Below are 24,244 nucleotides of genomic sequence, written 5' to 3' on the forward strand. Positions count from 1 at the left end.
ACTTGTCCTGTTCCCCGATCCACCCCCGCAGACTTCCTGGGGCCAGGTTTGGCTTCTCACTGCGGAAGCGGCGGATTCACCTTTTCCCAAACAGCACGCTGGAAAACCTCGGATTGCTGACATCCTCCTCCTCGCCGACCCAGCGCGCGGGGACCGGCCCAAAAAGGCTTCCGCGGCCTGCGCATGCGGACTCGGCGGCTGCCACACAGCTGCCCGGCCGCCTCCCTCCGGCCCGCCGCAGCGATTTGGAGCTCCTGACAGCTCCACCGCAGGCGGACGCAGTCTTGTCTCGTGCTTCCACGTTATCCTATCAGAGAAGGGGCGGGGGCAGCGGCCCCTACAGCCTATCAGCGCGAACCACGACCCCGGCGAGCCCAGTAGGAAAGTGGCCAGGAAGAAGGTGATTGGGCGGCGGCGGCGCTCGGGGCGTAGCCCCGCCCGGGCCCCGCCTACCGCTGCCTTCTTCCGCGGGGCGCCAGCCGCCTTAGGCCCGAGCAAGAGCGGACGGCGGGTGGGCGCAGCTGCAGCGTGAGCGCCGGCGGGGGCTGGTGGGCCCCGCACCTTCGCTCCTCCTCAGCGCCCGCGCCCTCGGACATGGTGGCACCCGGCTCTGTGACCAGCCGGCTGGGCTCGGTGTTCCCCTTCCTGCTGGTTCTGGTGGACCTACAGTACGAAGGTGAGTCGTGTCCTGCCCCGGCCGGAGGAGTGGGCTCCCGGGCCAGGCCTCGCAGCGCTTCCCCGCCTCCGTCCCGGCACGAGTTTCGGGGCGGCCCGGGCGGTGGGGCGGGAGCCGGGGACTCCGTGGCCTGGCTTGGGCCTAAACCCGCCCCTGGGCGGGGGCCGGCTCCCGGTTCCGGGTTTGTCTGGGGAAGAGGTGCGGGACCGGCGGGCCGCGGGGCCGGGACAGCGGGTTTGGAGTGAGGAGTGGGGCTAATGGGGTCGGGGGGAAGCGGGGCACCGGCCAGCGGCTTCTGGGGCGTCCTGGGACGCGGAGACCCGGGCAGCCGTCGGCTCCCAGCCTCGCTCGGGACCCCCGCTTGGCGCCTGGGGACTCCAGGGTAGTGGTGCTGGGAGGAGGCGGTAAAGGTGGCCCAAGGGGTTCCGGGGGTTGGCGGTGGGGAGGATGTCCTGCTGAGTAAGGTGAGGGGGACAGTGTTGAATGTTAAAAGTGAGTAATCGTCACCCCGCTCTGCTGTCTTGTGTCTAGAAGTTGTTAGGTTGCAGTCGTTAAGTAGCCGGTGCAGGCATTCAAGCTCCCGGCGGGCAGGGCACTAAGTTTGTGGCTTTGCAGTTCCCAGCCTGTTGTTGGTTTAGCTTTCCTATTACGAGTTCTCTGGAAAAATGTCCCCGTAAGAAGATACGAATGCCTCAGCTTCCCTACGGTCCTACAGTTGGGAATGTTGGCTACTCTAACAGAACAGCAAACATAGAGGGCTGTCCCGTCTTAGTTGTCAACTTGAGGAGTACGAGTGAAACCTGCAAGCGCTCATTGAACTGACGCTGCTAACTTGGTTACCCTGCGAAATATTCTAGTATAATGACATACCACGTGCACTGACCTATTTTCGTCTCCATGAATAGGCTAGTAGTCAAATTAAACATTTTAATATTGGACTTAATATTAGAGGGAGTGCGGAGCTTAAGTTGGGAATTGTTTATGGTAAAATCCCCTCAAAATTATAAACTTACAAAAAGGAGTAATACTCTCCAATTTTTAGGTGTCATTTATGGCAGTGGTTTTTTTTTTTGGAGGAGGGGTTCCCCTGGAGACCATATATTTTTTGGAACCCCAAAACAAGATATATAGTGTGATAACATTGGGACAAAGAATTTGACAGTGAAATTGGAATGCCTGGACCACTTTAATATAGGTCATGTATTCCAGTTCTTTTGCGTTTTCTGATGTTAACACCTCCTGCTCGGTGAAGTTTAGCGTTAATCCCCAGTTGTCATTAATTAATTATGGCCACTTAAGAGAAAGTTGCCTATATTGTGCTTAACGTCAGTTATTTTTTAAGTTACACAGGTACACACTTTTGAATGATTTGCTTTTTCCACTAGCTTGTAGACCACCTTTTTAGAATCGCTGTTCTGTATATGATTCTGTAGGACTCATAACACTTCATGTCTCTCCTGTGGTATTTTCCAGAAGAAAAACCTCGCCAGAGAGCTTTTCGGTATGGGAGGCATTGGTAACGTTTCTCAGAGGGGTGCTAAAGTGCTGTCTTCTTTAGGGTGTTGTCTGTGTAAAGCAGCAGGGACTTGGTACAGGTGGTAGGGAAGAAAGGAAGAAGATCTTACATTTATTGAAGGTCTGCTGTGTGCCAGGCACTGTCCTGGACACCTTTCTGTAAGCTGTATCTTATTCATGGAGGTATGTGATGTTATTTCTGCTTTACAGATGAGGGAACTGAGGCTCCAAGAGTTTAATTAACTTGGATAAGGTCACATAGCTGTTAACTCTAAGAGCCATAAGTTTAACTCAAGTTATTTGACTCTAAAGTTCATCTTGTGTGTGGGCTGGAAACAGAAGTTAAGTGGTTGACAGCATAATGTGGGCCCAAGCATTTGTAAGTGGTGGCAGCTGAGAAAAATCAGCATTTTTGTTTGTTTCTTTGCTTGCCACCAGCAGTAATGAACAGGAAGGTGATTTCCTGACATGTTTAATACAGCGGTTCTCAAGCTTGAGTGTGCATCACCTGGAGAGCTTTTTAAACAGAGTGCTGAAACTTAGTCCCCAAATTTTTGATTCAGTAAGTCCAGGTAGGACCTGAAATTTTGCATTTCTAAAAAGAAATCACTGGTGAGAATCACTGATGTAATAAATTATATAGCGGAGTTAACTTAGGTATCTGTTATTATATATCTATTATTTTATTTGGTGATGGGGATATAAAGATAAGAAAGAACCTCTGACTTGCATTAGCAAATGGTTAGCTCCTGTTTTCCCAAATAAGTTCTGCCTCTGGGTTCTCTAACCTAAATGTCCTCTGGAGTCATTCAGGACTGTGTGATCCCACTGTTAGGCTTAAGACTTGGGGAGAGAAGAAATAAATGAGAATGCGTGCGAGAAGAGTGAGTGAGAAACAAGACCTTGCATATGTTGGAGACTGTCGCCAATAATTAGCTTACCTGGCCTATTTTTTTCTGATTTAAAATATTCATCTTTTTTTTTTCTAGGCTTTTCTGTTAATGTAATTCAGAGGAAGAAAATATGTGATAGGCTCATGAATTGAAAGGTTAAATCTTTTAGCATCCCTTTTCAAAAAGGCCTTTGAAAGGGGGAAGTCCAAAGCACTAGTTTGGGAATAGAATTTTTGGAGCAGAAAGAAAACTTTAGTATAAGTATCTACTTTAGTATTCTCATATTACAGATAAGGAAGCTATTTTAATTCTCTGCTAATGGTGTGTTCTATTTGGTGATTTAAGTAGGAACACAACCTGGGAACCAAACCTTCTTTTATCTCTTTTTCTTCCTTAACATTCTTTCAGGACTCAATTTTTCTTTATTTCACTGAACTGATCTGACTAAACCATATATTTTGGACATTGGGAAAAGAATAGTTAGAAATCTCCTGAGTACAAAAGATGGTGATACTTCTTATGTGAATCTAACTTACTAAAAGTATGTTTTGTGTTCTCTAGGATTTTCTTGACATTATTTAAATATGAAAAGAATAAAGTAGCGAAAACAAAGGACTTTCAGTAATTTATATACAGCAGTCCCCCCTTATCTGTGGTTTCGCTTTTCTTGGTTTCAGTTACTTGTGGTCAACCGTGGTCCGAAAATATTAAATGGGAAATTCCAGAAATAAACAATTCATAAGTTTTAAATTGCGAACTTTTCTGAGTAGCATGATGAAATCTCACGCTGTCTCACTTAGGTCATGAATCATCCCTTTGTCCCATGTATCCTGCCTGTTAGTCACTTAGTAGCTATCTGGATTATCAGCGGTATCTCAGGGCTTGTGTTCAGGTAACCCTTATTTTACTTAATAATGGCCCCAAAATGCAAGCCTAGTGATGCTGACAATTCGGAAATTTGGGTATGCCAAAGAGAAGCCGTAAAGTGCTTCCTTTAAGTGAAAAAGTGGAAGCCCTTGACTTAGTAAGGAAAGAAAAAAAATTGTATGCTGAGGTTGCTGATATCCACGGTAAGAACGAATCTTCTATCCGTAAAACTGTGAAAAAGGAAAAAGAAATTTGTGCTAGCTTGGCTGTCGCAACTCAGACTGCAAAGGGTGCGGCCACAGTGTGTGTTAAGTGCTTAGTTAAGATGGAAAAGGCATTATATTTGTCCAGTAAGATATTTTGAGAAGAGGGGACCACATTCACATCTTTTATTACAGTGTATTGTTATAATTGTTCTATTTTATTATTGCTGTCAATCTCTTACTGTGTTTAATTTATAAATCAAACTTTATCATAGGTGTGTATGTATAGGAAAAAACATAGTGTATATATAGGGTTCGGTACTGTCCGTGGTTTTGGTATCCACTGGGAGTCTTGGAATGTATTCCCTGAGGATAAGGGGAGATTCTTATAAACTAAGTATTTTAGCAGATGATCAGATTGCTTCTAGAATTATTTTAAATTCATTTAATGATATAGGCTATAGTTAGCAATACTGTCCAAGTCCCAATTCACTTGACTAGTTAGCATTGCAAAGTGCCCAGAAATGCAGTTGATTAGATTCTGTGGGACAGGGGGAGTTGTTCTGAGATGGGTGTCCTGTAGTAATTAGGCTTTACTTTCCCATATGAAGTTAATTAATTTAATTTCTATTGCCATAGTGTTCCTTTGGTTATTGTCCAGCTATTAATCTTTGTTTCTATGGAAATAATCATGGGAACCCAATCACCTGCTCTTAAGAGCAAAAACATCATGTCAACCATAAATTGATTTTTCAAGATCTTCGGAATGCTGCTTTTTAAAAAATCTGATGAGTTTATGTTATATGGAGTTCTGGACTATGGAGAGGACTCATTTAATCAGTTAGCAGAGGCTTCACTGTAGTGTTCTTTGGTGAGGTATATGTAGTATAGAACTCTTGGTTTTTGCCTTTTGAGTTTACAGACTGCTTGGGGACATAAAACATGCTTTGTGAAGCATCCATGTCCTCTTCCCTACTTTCTCAGTGTAGATTTAGCGGTCCCTCTTGTAGTCACTCCACCGAAAACATCCTTTAATTTTCTTGCCCCTGTGCTCTTTTGTTTTACTCACCTGGCAAAATTTGAACTGATTAAATCCAACTTGGCCAACTTGTTTGTCAAACCTCACAGCTGAACATGGATGGAGAAAAATGAAGATAACCTTGCTGACTGGTCTCATTTTAAGAATATAATCTCTATTTCACATGCACACTCAGTACTGCTAACATTCCTACAATTCCCTAGTATGTCTATTGAAAATCAGTGTCTCAAACCTCTTCCTCTTTCCTTAAATCTCCAATTTAAACCCTCCTTTTCTTTCTTCTGTTACCTGATTCTTTTAGACCTTATCTTTATTGGGAAAATGAAGGCCATCACAGGGCAATTTCCTCTTCTTTCTACCTCTGAATTTACTAGCCTACTTGCATCTCTACCCATTCTGCTAATTTTCTTATATTAATGGATAAAGCATCTCTATTCCTGGCAAAACCCAATTCCTATACTTATGCCCTGGATTCCATTTCCTCTTGCCTTCTGAAAATATTGCTTCTACAGTTACTGTTTTTCTCCTGTATCATCATTTTCTTCCTCTTCTGGGTCATTGACATCAGCACTTCAACATGCTATAGTATTTCCACTATAGTGTTTCCAAAGTTTTGATAGCAGAACTTTAAAGAGTGGTTGGTAGTCTCTACTGCTATATTCTCGTCTTGTGTTCTCTTCTCAACCTAATACTCCACTAATACTGCAAAGCCTGACTTATATGACTCCTATTTACTTATATCTCTTTTCATCTTAATCTTCTCCATCGCTAGGCTCCTACCACATCAACTTTACTTCCAAATGCCAAGCTCATTTTTTGATTAAGTGTCTTTATTCCTGTTGTTCCTATACTCTGAAGATTTCAGAGAACAGCCAAATGAGCATTCATGTTTCAGTCCTGACATATTATGTAAGAAGCACGCTCTAGGTCAGTTAATACTCTCCCTTTACCTTTTTGTATTTTCTTCATAAAACTTAATATTGTCTTGAACTACCTCATTTGTATTTCTTGTCTGTCTGTTCCTCTAGAATATAAGCTTTATGGAAAACACTCTTGTCTCTATACCTAAAACATGTTGACGTGAAGTAGATGTGCAATAAATACTTTTAGAATGGATGAGTGAGGTTGACTGTTTTAACTTTTTTTTTGGGTAAGGACCATTGCACACTTATTTTCCAAGTTGAAATTCCTTGAACAAGGAGTCCCATCACAACATTTATGCCTCCGTAGTTAATTGAAACAAAGACTAATGTCCGTTGAAATCGAGCAAACTTGGTTACAATAGATGTTATTTTCCTAGTTTACCCAGGAAGATTTCATGCAGGCATTGTTCATATGTACTTGCTACATAACCACTCAGCCTTTTCTTCCTTTCAGTTTGGCTTTGTATACTAAAACACTTTTTAGGTTAGAGTAATTGGAAAGAGATGCTTACAAGGTCTAGGGTTTCCAGCTCAGTGTATTTTTATTAAAACTGTTTCATCATTGGTCCTCACTGACTGTGGAATTGCGAAGATAATGAACTTCTTGCTCTTTCTGTGGCCAGATTCCAGTTTCCTGTGTTTCTGTCATGAGACTTTTTTCAGACTCTGCCCCATCTTGCTTTGATCTTGGATTTAGATAGGACCTTTTACAGACAGTACTTTTTTTTCCCCTTGTGTACCTTTTTAGAATGATCTTAAGGTTCTCTTCCTCCCTGACATTCTAAGTGCTCCAACCTGAACAACCACCCTAAACTTGCTTCTGTTCTGCCACCTGGCCTTGGCTTGAGCCTGAGCATCTCTGACCTTTTGTTCTTGCCTTTTTCAGTCTGGTTGCTCCAGTCTTGATTGTGACTCTCAGCACATCATACTTTTTTTTTTTTTTTTCAGTACGCGGGCCTCTCACTGTTGTGGCCTCTCCCGTTGCGGAGCTGGCTCTGGACGCGCAGGCCCAGCGGCCATGGCTCACGGGCCCAGCCGCCCCACGGCACGTGGGATCCTCCCGGACCGGGGCACGAACCCGCGTCCCCTGCATCGGCAGGTGGACTCTCAACCACTGCGCCACGGGAAGCCCAGCACATCATACTTTTAACCCCTCAACTTTATGTTTCTTAAAATTCTTTATATTTTGCTCTCTAAAATATGACAGATTCTAATACTAACTTCAGTGAAAGAGTTAGTTACTCCACCTTTTTTCCTGTCCTTCCTGTATATTTTGCTGACCTTTGGTTGATACTTGTCTATGGAGAAACTTATTGTTTAATTCTGTTCAGGAGATGGCAGGATGTTTGGTTGCCTCATCTCTCAGAATTAGGAGACTGCTTTCATTGTCACTGTCTCCCGGGATGTGGCAATGGAATAAAAAATTATCCATGGCTCAAAATAACACAGTTGAGATATTGCAAAAACAGCCACATTTGCAATTTTTAAAGAAACATATTAGTGTCTTTATGAGTCTTTGGTAGTAGTATCAGTTTGATTTTTTAATTGTTATTACATATCTTAGCTTCTATTATTCTGATGAATTATACATTTAAGAAGGAATTTAGTTACATTCATTCAATAAATATTGAGTGTCCGCTTTGTGAAAGGTACTGAACTAGGTGATAAAAAGAAGAAAAGACCGTTCATTCTCTCCGACTTGCTTTCGATCAGGTTTGGGACTGTGGGGGTTGTGAGAGGCAGGCAAACTGTGAAGATCAGCTTATTGAAACTGGGGTATTGCAAAGTGAAGTCATGTACTTGTGAGTGGAGGGATGCACAGTATAGCAGGAGCATAGGAGGAACTTTTCCCACCTTCTCACTGAGGTAGTTAGGGAAAGTTTCACAAAGGAACCAGCATTTGAGGGCAGAATCCTGATAGAGGAGTGGGAGTTTTCCAGGTGGGCAAGTGGGAGAGGCCTTTTCATGGCATAGCAAGCTTAAAGGGATGCAGCATAAGAACTAGTATGTTCAGGAAAGTTCGGCCAGTTCATTATGTTATTGGAGTATAAATTAAGAGTTGAAGGAGTGAGGGGTGATAAGGCTGGACCCACATCAAGGGACCTGATCAAGAAGGGTCTTGTTTGCCTTTAGATCTGAAGGGACTGAGGTTGAATCTAGCCAGCGACCTGAAAATACTGCAGAATTGTTACTAGGAGTGCATCTTGGGAGGATTGCTCTTGCAGTAGCATGGGGGCTGGATTTGGAGGAAGGTGAGAGAAGATCCCGGTTAGGAGGCACACCATCTCTTTCGGGGAGAAGGCGGCCTACACAACCGCCACGTACACTATGGCAAGTTCTGTTATGGAAAAGTGACCAAGATGCACTGGAGGAATAGTAATTCTCCCTGGATGATTGAAATTTTTGTAGAGGAAGTGGTATTTACTTATCACATTATTAAATAGAAATTATATTGGGTAAAATTGTAACATAATAAAGATCTGAGTTTTATTTAAAAGGCACAGAGAAATGCTGGATACCTCTTTTAATCATAGAAGGCAAGAGAAAGTTAGTTTGGAGAGGAGCTCAACCTTTGGGGTGACAGTATACGTAACTTTTTGGAGGGATACCACATTACTTTATTTGAAGGAATAGTACAAATGAAAGAATGTAGATGGATGTTTTGGTGCAACTTATAGAAGAGGTAAAGGTGACCCCAACTTGCATGCACTGCCTTGGTGACCAGGAAAGTGACCCTGTGGCCATGGGAAGCCAGCCTGAGGCTCAGCTCTCAGTGTCCCTGTCTCCCAGTGTGTGCTTGTAAGAGAGATACTTTGCCATGCCAGATTCGTGGGCCCCCGTTTGTGCAAGCTGGTGTTATGGTCACCCAGTTCTTCGGATTTCATCTGCTCATTCAGGTAGTGAGTCTCAGTGAAATCACACAGGTGGGTATCATTTGTCAGTGAACAGTTTGTGCCGTTCCAGTAGGGACTGATTCACACTGTTTTCCAAGTGTAACACATGTTCTGTTGCATTCAGCCAGCTTGCTCAGTCGTCATGGTTTAGTTTCTTGGTATCCTGAAGAGTTTGGGATTCAGCCACCTCATTGGTTCTGCAGCTTCATCAGTTTCTCAGCGTATTCTCTCTCCTCATGACACTGCTGAAGAAAATATTAGGCAGTGTCCTTCACAGCCCCACCATCGGGGTCAAAGCAGCAAGACGCGGCCAGGTAGACGGAGGAGGCGTAGAGCTCCAGGTGGGTCTGGTGGTTGATGGGGGCCTCCGAGTCCTGGTGGTCGCTCCGGCACACCCGCGAGGGGGCCTCGGTCATGGTGGCAGGTGGCTGAGGAGGGGCCTCCAGGGTGCTGTGGGGAGGTGTTGCAGCGACGGTTTGACCCAAGCTCTGTCAAGCCCTGTTGAAGCAGGACCCCGCTGTGGCTCTCCGTGAAGAATGTCTGGCTGGGGGCATCTGGACAAAGTACTTCAGGGAACTTCACAAATATGTTCTTGGTTCCCACTAGACTTCAGGCTCCGCTTGTGAGGTTGGAAAGGATTGTGGCTAAAATGTTACATTAAATGATGGGTTCGGTGAGTGAAGCATACAAGGCTTAGTAGCTGTGGAAAGAAAGCTTAGCCTGGTTTATATGGGGAAAAGTTTCCTGAGCTGTGCTGCAAAGAAAGCTAGGCTTTGGAATTGAATCTTATTGTGACAGTTACTGTGAGTCTTCAGGCAGTTTGGGTAACTTCTTTGAGCCTCAGATTCCTCAGTTATAAAAGTATGAAAGATGTTTACTTTCTACGTTTGTTGTGAAAATTAAGTGAAATAAATATACTGAAAGTATCCACTATATAGTAGGTTCTTAATTTCTTTCTGTGTTACATCTTTCCTGTTAGACATTTTCATGACTGGATAAGGAAAGTACTGTGACTAATGGTTTATCTCGTATCCAGATTTCTTACCTCCTCAAGCAATCTGGAATCTTCTATTCAGTACATTGATCTGATCTTCCCTTTTGAGAAAATATAAATGGGAGATGTTTGAAATCTTCTTGCTAATTTGAAGACTACGTCCTTTCCCCCAACATGTTGAGAACACATAGATAAACCCATCAACTTGCCCTAGTGATTAATTGTTCTTACTGTAACAGGCTGGATCCTTCCATAGCCCACACACAGCATTTTCACCATTCTTATTTCCATCCCTAGTTCATTCTCTAGTATCATTTTAACATGGTTTCTGCACACGTTTCTGCATAAGTGATGCACAATCCTTTATATTTTACACTAGGAACTGTAAATGTTTATGGGTGTAGAGTTTATATTAGAATTTACCTTTAGAAGATCAAAATGAACTATCTTTAATTGTTTTAATTTCCCCACCTCTATCTCTTAAAAAGATTTAAAGTAAAACCTTATTTTGTGAAACGTTCTACATTTACAAAGGTGGGGAATGGTATCATGAATCCCCAAGTACTAATCTCCCAGCTTTAACAATTTTCAGCCCATGAGCAATCTTATTTCATCTATACCTGTGGATTATTTTGGAACATTTCACATGACATCATTTCATTCATAAATATTTTAGTATTTATGAAAGATAAGGACTTTAAAATTTTAGAGCCTGTAATGAAACTTGCTATCCTTGGTTCACACCACCACAGTCCTTTCCATTCTTTCCCGCCTCTAATCTGTTTTCCACACCGCAGGCAAAGTGATCTTTTTAAAATGTAAATCAGATAGTCAGTTCCTTGCTAAAAAGCTATCTAATGACTTCCCTTTGCTCTTAGAATAAAACCCAGATTTCTTACCATAGCCTGCAAGGCCCAGTGTGATCTATATTGCCTGAATCCTCTATCCTTCTGAACATGCTGGGAGCCTCCTTTTGATTCCTTAGAGTTGAGCTTGGCTTTGAGCTTATTTTCTGCTCCTTGCCTGGTCATATTCTGGCATGCTGGAGGCTTCTTGTCATTCAGGACTGCTCTCCCGCCTTTTATGCTTTAACTCAAACATCTTCTCAGGGAGGACTTATTTGACTATATTAAGTCCTCCTCTTCCTTGCCTCTGGCAGAAATGATCTTGTTTATCCAGCTTTTTCTCTACTGCATTCCTACTGCTAGATTAGTCAGTGCATAGACCTTTGGTCTGTTTTTTAATGTGTGTGGCATCCTGTGGATCTGTAAGAATGTCAATTGTATTCATTTTTAGATTTTTTTTTTTTTTTTGCTCCACTAAGTTTGGTTCCTTAATTTTCTTATTTGGTGTTAGTTTCTTATGGATTGATTTTATGATTAGCTTTGTTTTTCAGAATTGCTCATTGCTAATCTTTGAATTCTGATTGTGGGAGAAGGCCGATTGCCTGTCTGGAGGCTGAGAAATCCCCAGGGCCCCTTCCTTTTCCTTGTATCAGAGTTTGGATCCCTCAGAGAACTGCAGCCACCTCCATGGTACGTTTCCCCTGAGAGGGTCTTTGGATATGATTTTGCCCACCAATCTAATCCTGTCCTTTTTATGTTTTGAGAATTTTCCCCAAATTTCTGTATTTTAGGTGGCCCTCTTCTTCTTTAAAAACATTTTTTTTCCAGCAAGGTTATGCATTTATATTTTTAAGTGAATTCTGTCATTTCTAGAATTTGAGCATGTTGGGAGGTAGGCTCATATGCTTAGGTGACTGTCTTACTCTAGTCCCCATGGACTGCTTTCTTCAAAAAAAATATTTTTTAATGTAAGGGGTAGTTTTTATCAGCCAGTGTTTCCTCACTGAAAGGATTTAAATTAAAAAAAATTTGTTTTTGGAAAAATCTTAAAAATATACCAAAGTAGAGGAAATAGTATCATTTACCACTGTGTACCGTCTGTCACCCAGCTTCAAAAATTACCAACACCAGGTCGCTCCTATTTCATCTATATTTTCATCCTCCTCTCCAAGATGATTTTGACGTCAGTCCCGTTCTTCACATTATGTATTCTGTAAATACTTCAGTGTGTGGCAGAGACTCCAATGTAATGCTGGCAAGTAGCCTGTCTCTCCAGAGTCCATGATTACCTGCCATCTAGGGGGTCCTCATAAAGCTAAAGGCTGCTGGGTTCTCCTTGGTGCTGTTTTGGGAGAGGCTGCCTTATTCATTACTGTTATGGCCACAGCCTTACATATAGATTTCAGTAACATTTGTTAAGTGAAGCATTAATTTCCATAATCTTCGTTATGAAAAGTAGGTTATATTTTTGGATATGGTATGGAATAGGTGGAAACAGGTGACCCTCACATTCTGAATATAATCAGTTTCTAAATCTATATTGCATAGTGAATTTTCACAGGGCAGGAGCCTATATCTTCATTTTAAGTGGGAAAAATAACAGTACTTTCCCAGCCCACTGAAATCCCCCAACTGATTCTCCAAATTTTACCCACACGCTCTTAAATAGGTTAGATATTTTCACATTGTTGCCCTAAACAAATAGGGCTGTGCAGGACCCTGAGTTTTTTGTTTTAAATTAATTTTATTGAAGTACAGTTGACTTAAAATGTGTTAATTTCTGCTGTACAGCACAGTGATTCAGTTATACATATATATATATATACACACACACACATACATTCTTTTTCATATTCTTTTAGGGTTTATCACAGGATATTGAATATAATTCTATATATAATAGTTTGCATCTGCTAATCCCAAACTCCCAATCCATTCCTTCCCCACCCCCTTTTCCCCATTGGCAACCACAAGTCTGTTTTCTGTGTCTGTGACTGTTTCTTCTTTGTAGATAAGTTCATTTGTGTCATATTTTAGATTCCACATATAAGTGATATCATATGGTATTTGTCTTTTTCTGACTGGCTTCACATAGTATGATAGTCTCTAGGTCCATCCATGTTGCTGCAAATAGCATTATCTCATTCATTTTTATGGCAGAGTAGTATTCCATTGTATATCTGTACCACATCTTTATCCATTCATCTTTCGATGGACATTCAGTAGATTGTTTCCATGTCTTGGCTCTTGTGAATAGTGCTGCTGTGAACAAAGGGGTGCATTTTATCTCTAAATTATAGTTTTAGGGCTCCAAATTTTTGAGACCACCAAGTTAAAGTTTCCTCCTTCCCCCTCTCCCTTTTTCCCTTCCTCTGTTGTACAGAGGACTCCAACGGGCAGCCAAGGTAATAAAACACTATACAGAAACTGCAGCCCAGGAATAGGAAAAGCAAGCTGCTTTGTTTAGTAGGGTAAATAGTAAGGTAAAGTGCATTTCATGTGGCTTTTTGCTCTATTCGATGAAATCAGGAATTCACTAGCTTTTGATGACTGAAATAGCAGGCAGTTGCTCAAATAGTCGCTCTGGGTGTCTTCCTGGACTCCTGCTCTTTCTTCACTTGACCTCTGCATCCAGACAGTTGACATAAGTCACAGGAAGTCGTCTTTTTCTTTCTCTTATTTTTCTAAGCAGTGTATTCTTCTCTGTTTCCATTGCTACTACTCCACGGTCAGGTCAGCGTCATGTCGCCTGGGTTATTGTAACAGAGAGTTTATTGGTTTCCCTCGTCCCTTCTGGCTGTTTACTGGAATCCTCTAGCAGTGAAAGTGACCCACTCAGAGCAATGAAGTCATGATGGAGAGGAGAGCTGGCTGAAATCCTGGACTTGGAGTTCTCTGAAAGCCTCATTAATCTTGAGCTCTGAGCTTCTAAGTATGATGTTCTTTGTGTTTGGAGTGCTGGTTTCTCTCTTCAGCCTATTCCCACAGGTCCATCCTCCCCATTTGTCCGTCAGGTTTCAGGGGGGACCTCGGGGAGACCGCACCCCCCACCTCACCCCCAGCACTGTCCCGTAGAACTTTCTGTGATGGTGGCAAATGTTCTGTATCATCCTTGCTGTCCCACACACTAGCTGCTAACTATCCAGCATTTACACTGTGACTAGTGAGACTGAGTAGTTGAATTTTAAATTTAATTTTAACTACAGGTGTTAGGCGCCTTCACTTGTGCCCTCACAGCACCCTGTGTGTATTCCTCCCATCCAAACACTTACTGTAGTGTATGTTTTCCCAACATTTGGTTACTAAACATTTTGCAAAGTTGAAACAGTTTTATACTGTCCAGTCCTATACCCATCACCTAAGCTCTATCATTAATGTAATTAGTATACTTCGTTTTTGTTTTCTTTTGGCTGCGTTGCGCAGCATGCGGGATCTTAGTTCCCCGACCAGGGATCGAACCTGTGCCCCCTGCATTGGGAGCGCAGAGAGTCTTAACCACCGGACCGCCAGGGAAGTCCAGTATGCTTGTTTTTAACACATATCCATCTGGGCATGTCTCTATCCATCCATTCATTAATCCTTTTTTAAAAAATGTTTTTCAAAATAACATCAATACACAGGTCCCTAAATACTTTAACATGCATTCATCAGTAGTTTTGGGGGGGATTAAAATTTATATACAATAAAATGTCCACTTTGTCCAAGCATAAATCTGCTGGGCTTTGATAACCGCGTGTGCCTGTGTAACCCTGGCCTCCACCAGGGCTCGAGCGCTCAGCGCCCCGGAGAACCCCTCCAGCTCCTGCCCGTGCGTCCCCGCACCTTCCTGAGGGGTGACTTCGGATTTTTTTTTCCTGCAATGTCCCTTTACACACTGAAACATGTAACATCGTGTTCCCTGTAAAAGAGAAGTGCTTTGGCTGCTTCGTGTCCATATGCGCCTTCTACACACGTTTGAACTTCAGAACAAAAATACTCTCTTTCCTACCTAACAAGGTACAGCTCTTCTTATAAGCGAAGAAGTTCTCACCTGTACCCTGGTTGAGAAGATACGTTTCCAACAGTCACTGTGTCTGTTACTGGCTATTACTGATTACTACTCTGAGTCCATCACTGTCCTGTTCAGTATTCAGTTATATAAAAACGAAATTGTAAAGTTAATTCCAACAGCATATTGTAAAATAAAAATGGGAATTAGAGAAAATGTGGTTAGTACAGTTTATTCTCCTTATTCATGGCAGTTATATTCCATATGTCTTTACGAACGTTGAATTAGCAAATACTGAACCATTGTACCTGGGAGGAAATTCAGGGTTAGGATCCTGCAAGGCCTCAGGTCACTACATGTTTGTTAGCAAATCAAAACATAACTTTGTTTTGTGTGTGTTTCTGTTTAAAAATATCTTATTTAATATATATTATTGATTGACTAACATTGAACTCATGGCCAGCAGCATTATCATTCATGTCTGAATGAAGCTTATCTAACAAACTTATTTTATTTAATTAAAAATTTTTTTTTTTAGTTTTTTGCCCGCTCTGCGTGGCTTGCAGGATCTTAGTTCCCCGACCAGGGGACGAACCCATGCCCCCTGCAATGGAAGCGCGGAGTCCTAACCACTGGACCACCGGGGAATTCCCCAAACATATTTTCTTTGAAAGGCACAGTACAGTCTCTTGCCCTTAGTAACACTAGGCAACACTATGCTTGGGGGCCATTTTAAACAGTGAAATAACCAAAAAAAAAAAAACCCCACAAAAATAAAAAAATGACACTAAATACACTGTAGAAAGGACACTTGCTTATAACATGAGAGCTCACACAGGAAGAAAAAGTATCACCTTGTTTGACTTCAGCTCGGAACGTGCACTTTGAGTGACTCAAGTGTGCCACCATTCTGCACATTCACATGTCCTCAAATGACTGCCAAGGCACCCTGAATATTAATTTGGGGATTACAGATGAATTGGAGGGGGTCACAAATGAATTTTCGGGAGTGGGCAAATTCTGAGATACAGAATCTGAATTGTGAGGATTGACTGTATATACAAATAAACGTGTATAAATAAGCAAAGAGAAAATGTGCAAAGCTACTACAGTCCTGAGTCTGTAATTAGTCGTGAGGTCAGAGTTGATATATATGGCATCCTTTGTCAACTTCCTGTTCCATACTTCTCATGCCTTCGGCTGGAACCTCAGCTACTCTGGCTTCTTTACCTGATGGCGTAACCCAGACCTTTGTTCCTGAAGGGTCTGAGTGCTTAACTGTTCTATTTTTGGTTGCTGTAGTTTTTAATTAACCTTTAGTATTGGGCATGGAAGTACTAACACCCTAGAGAATCCGCTGGGTTCCAGATGTAGCCCTCTTTGCCACTCCTGTATAGCAGCAAAGGCCATTTTTCCTTGATAAGCAACCACTTGCAGCTGGACGGCTAGCTGATGCTTTATCTCAGTTTCGTGCTGCATTATTAGGTTTGTATCTTGGAGCCAAAACACTCAGTGGCCGTCTTAGTGAATTCTAATTTATAGTTCCTTTTTTTTGGATAACATTTAAAATAAATATTATTTACTGTTTAAGTAAAATATTTAAAAATATATATAGGATTCTGGGTGAAGTAGGTTAATAAAATAAATGCATAACAGTCAAATGCATGTGTATCCAACATAAGAGAATTTTCCATGTAACTTAAGTTACAACTGTAAGTACCAGGAAAAATTCAGGATAATTTTGACAGAACACTTTTCTCAGTGTATTATAGTCCTCCCTAGGTTTTGTGGGCTCTATGGCTTTTGTCAAAACTACTCAACTTTGCCATTGTAGCATGAAAGCAGCCTTAGGCAGTGTGTAATGAAGGGGCGTGACTGTGTTCCAGTAAAATTTTATTTACAAAAACAGTTTGCTGAGCTCTGCTCTAGTAAGTGGGCACACATCAGTTAATGATACTAGATACAGTGTTATATTCCACTCTTCTTGTTCTAACACCTTTAGAATCCATTCCCACACGTATTCCATGGGTTTCTGCTAGTTTATCAGCAAAGTCTTGCCGTTCTTTTGGTGTGTAAACTATTTTCCTTAGGTCATAGTGTGTATACCTGCTAGTGACATCTGGAATGGTTAGGGTGGGTCTGAGTGAGCATCCCCTTTCATGGCATCTTCCCTAAGTAGTTGTCCTAGGAATTGTAAGCAGTGGAAGGCTAGGTTTCTCTGATAGTGGAAGGCAAGCTGTTTCTACTGGTAAAGGAGGCTCAGAAGGGCTGGGAGGTTTAAGTTGGTCAGTTTCATCCAGGTACAACCAGATGTCTCCATTCGAAGTTTGAGGATCCCATTCTTTACTAATACATGTCCTGAATTTCACAGGCGAAACTTGGCGAGACTCTGAATTCAACTATTGTTTTAATTCAACAGCCCTCAAAATTAAATTTTGTGCCTGATTTTCAGCTAAATCAGCTCTGTGGCTACAAAAAAAATAAAAAAAGAGAGAGAGAGAGATGGTTTCAAGGCTCCCGTGGAATCTCTCAGACTGAGTGGAGCTAGGAGTTAGCCCCGAGCTTGTCATTTTCTCTCTGTGCGTGCTCTAGTGTGCTCAGAGGAGCCCACCCCACGCCGCAGTCCTTATATTCATCGTTACTGCCGTGCTGGTCAAGCGCAGCAGCCACTTCGGTTTCCAAGGCATGTGCCTCAGTTAGTACTCATTTCCGTCAACCACAAACGATACCTTCATTAATTGATTCTACTACCTGCTACAGATTACTAACCTCTTGTTTCTCATTGACAGGGAACTCAGCCCTGCACTCAAGCTCAAGGGCATGACCAAACCAATCCTTAAATCCCATGTTTGTGGCTCTGTCTCTTAGAACCACTCCTAGTGCCATTTGTGTATAAAAGTCTGGGTCCCTGCAGGAGACAGGAACCACAGGTGATTTTAAAGGGGGAAGTTTAATATAAAGAATTATTATGATAGGAGGGTGACCATAATGATGTAGAGAGATAGTCTAGGACTGAGAGACACTCCCCAGGGAAGGGCCAACTTGGAGGGGGACCCTCTCCTCAAGGCTGGGGTTCAGACTTCATCGGAGACAGTATAGTTGCAGGCTAGGGTTGCTGGTAGGAAAGTGCGCTGAGGTGTCGGGGATAGAGCTGGTCCACAGTAGCTGGGGAAGCGAGAAACCACCTTCTCAGGTGTAGGTGAACCCTAGCTGGTGGGCTTGGGTGTGGGGGGGAGTTGGGGTGCTGCTGTGGGTGTGAAGCCTGGAGTACATGGCGTCCTGCTTGGGAGGAGGTGTGTGACCAAGGCTCCAGGTGGCTGAGGGACTGGATCCCTGGGTGTACGGCTAGGCCAGGGCACCACTGGATGTCCTCCCCGCTGCACGCCACGCAGCAGGAGCCAGAAGAAAGTAAAGGCAGCAGTGGGGACCAGGAGGTGTCCTTCCTGCAGTGCCCCTTCAGCACCCTTTCCTGACAAAGCCTAACACTGTGCTCAGTGTACAGAAGAATGCTTACACGCTCCGGCCCATCATTACAGTCAAAAGCTGAAGGATGAATTCAGAGCCGAGAGGCGGCACGTTGGTTGAAAATTGGCCTGGTCAGTCGGATCGTATTATTCTACTCACGATTCCTCGCCAGCTCCCGATTTTGCTGAGAGTGAAGCCAAAGCTGAACCTACTCAGACGCTCTACTACTTTGACCTCATCTTATTTGTTATCTCCCTTGTTGGCTCTGTGATAGCCATCCTGACCTCCCTGCTGTTTCCACGACATACCTGGCATGCTCCTGACCCAGGGCCCTTGCACTAGCTGGCCCTTCTTCTTGGCAAGCTCTTATCCTAGTAGATATCTGCCTGGTGAGTCCTCACTTTCTTCAAGTAGGTCTTTGCTCAGATGTCAACTTCTCAATGAGGCCCTTGACCACCTTATTTAATACTGAAAGCCCCGCCACTCCTGACCCCCCTCATGCAGCTCTACTTTCTACCTACCTTACTTTGTAATTCACTCCTTTCTTATGTCTGTCTCCTGCTACTATAATGTCAGGTGCCATGAGTGATAGAGGTTTTTGTTTGGCTCACTTATCCCAAGTATCTAGAACAGTGCCTGGTGCCCTGTAGATGCTCAGTAAGTTCATGATTATTGTAGTGGACTCTAATACTCATTGAAGTGAGATTCTAGTTTAACAAAGCAATTCTAATTTTGTTGTTGAACCACAAATTATAAATATTTTTGGTAGTACCGTGTTAGGCAGTTTTCCTTGCATTTTGTAGACTGGGTACATTGTTTTGACTAACTAGGTCGATATGGGTATATTTTTGGGTGGCTTCTACTCTATAAAATGAAGCACTGTTTGTACTTTATTGTTACTTTCTCTAGGTCGCTTTTCAGCTTCTGTGACTTTTCTCATCTAAGTAAATGAAGGAGGCCGACAGCTATTTTTTAAACATTTTATTCTTTAGAATTAAGTCTTGGTTCGTGGAAAGTTAATTTATTATTATTTTTATTTGTTTTTAGGTGCTGAATGTGGAGTAAATGCAGATGTTGAGAAACATCTTGAATTGGGCAAGAAACTTCTTGCAGCTGGACAGCTAGCTGATGCCTTATCTCAGTTTCATGCTGCAGTAGGTTTGTATCTCAGAACCAAAACACTCAGTGGCCATCTTAGTGAATTCTAATTTATAACCCTTTTTTGGGATAACATTTAAAATAAATATTATTTATTGTTTAAATAAAATATTTTAAAATACAGGGTTCTGGGTGAAATAGATTAATAAAAGCACAATATTTGAATACATACGTATCTAACATAAGAAGATTTTTCCACGTAATTGAGACTTAACAACTATTAAGTACTAAGAAAAATTCAAGATAATTTGTGTTTTTTTTTTTTTTTTTTTTTTGCGGTATGCGGGCCTCTCACTGCTGTGACCTCTCCTGTTGCGGAGCAGACTCCGGACATGCAGGCTCAGCGGCCATGGCTCACGGGCCTAGCTGCTCCGTGGCATGTGGGATCTTCCCGGACCAGGGCACGAACCCGTGTCCCCTGCATTGGCAGGCGGACTCTCAACCACTGCGCCACCAGGAAAGCCCTCAAGATAATTTTGACAGAACACTTTTCTCAATGTATTATAGTCATCCCTAGATATCCTCACAGGATTGGTTCCAGGACCCCCTCGGATACTTAAACCTGTGGCTACTTGAGTCCCTTATATAGAATAGTGTAGTATTTGCATGTAACTTACACACATCCTCCAGTATACTTTAAATCATCTCTAGATTACTTACAATACATAATGTAGTGCAAATACTGTGTAAACAGTTGTAAATGTAATGCAAATGCTATGTGAATAGTTGAGCAGCAAATTTTTTCCCGAATATTTTCTATCTGTGGTTGTGGAACCTGTAGGTACAGAGGGCCGACTGTATATATTTTTCTGCCTCCTTAAGCAGATTTCACTGAATACAGTTTTAATTTTCTTGATGATTTGAGATCATCAGTATAATAGTTACTTTGAGGCCCTTGGGGGATCCTGCAGTTCATCTCCTGTTCATTGTTGGTCAGACTCTCTCTACCCCTTAGGCTGTTGCTTTTCTTATTGCTCACTTGTGTCTGTCTGTAGCATCAACTGTCTTTGCAGTGTGTAATCTGTTGGGACTGTGAGAAACGAGGTGACCAGAGTAAACAGGTTGTGAATGAGGTCTTAGAGGATTTTCTTATGAGTTACTACATGAAGTTTTTTGCTAAAGCTTTTTGATATCGATATTCCTCATTCCTTTTTTTTTTTTTTTTTTTTTTTTTTGCGGTGCGCGGGCCTCTCACTGCTGTGGCCTCTCCCCTTGTGGAGCACAGGCTCCGGACGCGCAGGCTCAGCGGCCATGGCTCACGGGCCCAGCCGCTCCGCGGCATGTGGGATCCTCCCGGACTGGGGCATGAACCCGTGTCCCCTGCATCAGCAGGTGGACTCTCAACCACTGTGCCACCAGGGAAGCCCTCCTCATTCCTTTTTTATTTACTTATATATACTTACCTTTATTTGGGATGGTTAAGAGTGACAAGTCAACCTGCAGAGTAATGAGTAGTGTATTTTTAATAAGATATAGTTCTGCTCACCAGAAGAATTATCCTATTGTTGTAACTTACTATATAAGCAAAAAGTAATTAGGTTTTGGTTTGGTGATATTTTTCTTCATGCTTTTTCTTGAACTTAGATTTTTATTACTGACGTTACTAGCTCTCTGGAATAATAGGAAACCTAGATTTTAATCTTGGCTTTGCCACTTGATAATTCTGTGACATTGGTCAAGTTACGTAAGAAAGTGTAGGCTTAAAGAAGTGACCTGCACATTCCCAGCAGTTTCACTCTGCCACCGAAAAAAGGACTTTCTGTGAAGATTAGATGAGAGAAATGTATATAAAGATTTCTTTGAAAATAGGGGACAGTTTCATGTGTAAGGTATATAGAAATACTGTATCTTCGAAAATTAAGACTTTTCTAAAAGTAAATTTACTATGTTAATAGGGTTTTCTTAACTATGTGGAGCTTCTAAGGGGAAGGTTTTCCATTTCAGTGACCAGCTCACCTTGGAAAGTTGTAGTTAATTGGCACAGTTTGCCAGTAGTTACTTTTCGCTAGAGACCGCATACTGTGTGACCGGGTCATTCCTAAGTCCACACTTTCTCTGGTGATTTGAGTTGTCCTCAGTGCTGCAGCACGGTAATTAACATTTTTTCAGTTATTGTCTTAGATAAAGCATGTCTTAAAAAAAAAAACTGATTCTTCCTTGCTACCATGAGAATATTTGCAGAAACATATACCTTCTACTTAGTTTATACTTTATTATTTGCTTTCTTCTTTTGTGGTACGCGGGCCTCTCACCGCTGTTGCCTCTCCCGTTGCGGAGCACAGGCTCCGGACGCGCAGGCTCAGTGGCCATGGCTCACGGGCCCAGCAGCTCCGCGGCATGTGGGATCCTCCCAGACCGGGGCACGAACCTGCGTCCCCTGCATCGGCAGGCGGGCTCTCAACCACTGCGCCACCAGGGAAGCCCTATTATTTGCTTTCTTTAATCTCACAAATTAATAAGAACGTTAAGGGCTGTGGCATATTGTTAACGTCGTTTAAAATGACTGCCTGTTTTTTGTTAGCTTCACTGCCATACAAGAATTCTAGAGATGGCTCTTCCCCCAAAATAACCAATAATATATTATTATCTACACTGAAAGATGTAAATTAGTAAAGCTAAAATGTGGTAATTTATTTGTGAAATTCAGTAAAGGGAAAAAGTGAGACACTGCTAGTGCCTTCAGAATTCAAATAGCAGTGTCATTTTGTTAATCGTAATTTGGCAAGTAACAGTGATTCTCAAATGGTACACTTACCATAATTTGAGGAAGACCTGTGTAGTTTGAGATAGTCATCATTTTAGTTTATGTAAAATAACTAACCATAGAAAATAGAGTTTAAATTGTAGTTGATGGGAGTATACAGTAGGTAGTGATAGGGTGATGTGGTGTCATGGCCTGTTGAGTCTCTTATGAGATGTTTGTTTATCAGAAAAGAACTGTAGATCTTCTATTTCAATTGTCTTATTTACCAAACATCCAGTTTAGTATGGCCATGTTTACTGCTTCAGGTAACCCAGTGAGTTAGTGAAAGCCTCTTGCTAACAGTGAATTAGTCCAGGTCTCCTGACTTCTAGACTAATAAGTTATGCAGTTACTCTAGTTACTGCAGTAGATCAAAGAGCTGCGCTACTGTAAAATGTACAATAATTTTTTGTGGTAAAATGTCACCCATATTTTATTACATTGCTTTAAACTGACTATAAAAATTCATTAAATGTTTATACTTCCCAACTTCTGAATTTTGTAATGTACTTTATCTCTTTAACTTTTCCTGTGATTAGAAATTGATGTTGGAGTTTGTAATAGAATTTGGCTAGTGGCATTGGGCATATCAATGACTCATTTTTTATTATAATGTTATAGCTGACATGATTTATGGCTGTGACACCCCTTTCCCATTTTCATTTTTGAAAAATTACTTGGTTACATTTTGAATATTACTTAGGCATGGTATGTTTGATAATTACATTTTTACACAATAAAAGGTTTATGTATTAAAACTCAATAGCAACACAAATAATTGTAGTACAGATCTATTGGTTATTTGGTTTGAAATTTCTTTGCATCTGGTGTATAAATATTTTTTGGCAAGAATTTTAAGATTTGCAACTTAAATACTCTTGATCTGTTGGAAACTGTGATTTAATGAAGAGTGTTGGTATCACTTTCTAAATAGTCTCCTGAAACAGTTGCATCTATTTCACTATTATGATGTAGTCAGACACAGGTTTTGTTTAGAGATTTTATCATCAGAGAAAACCACAGTGCAGGTGTGAGGATGCCCTGCCTCTCATTTCTACAGCATGGTCTTATGGGGATAAAGAGTCCTAGGGTCTGAAACATTTCTTTGGTAGACCTTACAGAGTGTCTTAGGTGTATCTGGCATGAATGAATGTCTAAAGTGGTGGATTAAATGGTGGGCATGAATGAAATGATAGGTTTCTCCAATTGCTTGGTAAGATAACTGGTATCACACTTAACATTATCTGGCTAAGTCAAAAAAAATCCATGGCTTCATTAATTTGGTACTTAAACATATTGTGGTGCCTTCTCATTGCATTTGAACTTTACTTGTGAAATGGAGATGGACATTACTATTCACATTTATACAAAAGGACACAGTGTATTCTAGTGACCTTCAAAGGTCACATTCCAGTTCAGAAGATTGTGAACTTCTTAAGGATAAGTACTATCTTATTATTGTTATTACTATTATTATTTTAGTCTCTGGTGGTGCTCAGTAAAAGTTTGAATGAATGAAGGGGAAGAGTTGGGTTCGCTGGGAGCAAGAATAAAAAGTTTTCTGTACCTTTGCAAGGGTGGTGTTCACCCTGCTGCCACCATTTACAGAATCATTCGTAATTGGCTTTCTGATGTTTTTCTCCAGATAGTAGTTGTACTTTCTTTATTAGGGCAAATTTTCTCACATTTGAATTGTTTGATAGTTTTAGGATTACACCTTAAATTCATTTCTCATATTCAAATTTTGAATAAACTAGTATAACAATTTGACATGTTTTCAAATGAAGTCTAGTGTTTGCAGATGTAGGCTTGCATATAATTTAAATAATGAACTGTATCATATTTGGATGGATAATAGGAAAAGTGATTATTTTCAGGGTTATCAAATCTTGTATTGTGAGAAACTAAGCATGAGTTTCTTAAACCAATTCTTGTTCAGTTGCTACTTCCTGCATAATGATTTAGGAATGGACACTAGTTCTGGGAACTGATGGTATTTTAAGATGAAGAGCCAGGGAAGGCTATTTTGATATTTGCCATT

At 41.6% G+C, this 24,244-nt stretch overlaps 1 protein-coding gene and 1 pseudogene across 1 annotated transcript in view; one reads left to right on the plus strand and one right to left on the minus strand.

Moving 5' to 3' along the window:
- Positions 1–456: 456 nt before the first annotated feature.
- The window catches only part of DNAJC3 (DnaJ heat shock protein family (Hsp40) member C3), an 82,381-nt gene continuing 58,593 nt past the window's right edge, over positions 457–24,244 (plus strand). Inside the window, exons 1-2 of the mRNA XM_060128835.1 lie at positions 457–676; positions 19,350–19,460. Coding sequence (XP_059984818.1) covers positions 595–676; positions 19,350–19,460 — 193 coding nt within the window. The 5' untranslated portion in view covers positions 457–594. The remainder of the gene's footprint in view (positions 677–19,349; positions 19,461–24,244) is intronic.
- On the minus strand, positions 8,880–11,035 carry LOC132508976 (ferritin heavy chain-like; annotated as a pseudogene).

Source organism: Lagenorhynchus albirostris, chromosome 18 (assembly GCF_949774975.1).
Source record: "Lagenorhynchus albirostris chromosome 18, mLagAlb1.1, whole genome shotgun sequence".
Taxonomy (NCBI): Eukaryota; Metazoa; Chordata; class Mammalia; order Artiodactyla; family Delphinidae; genus Lagenorhynchus; species Lagenorhynchus albirostris.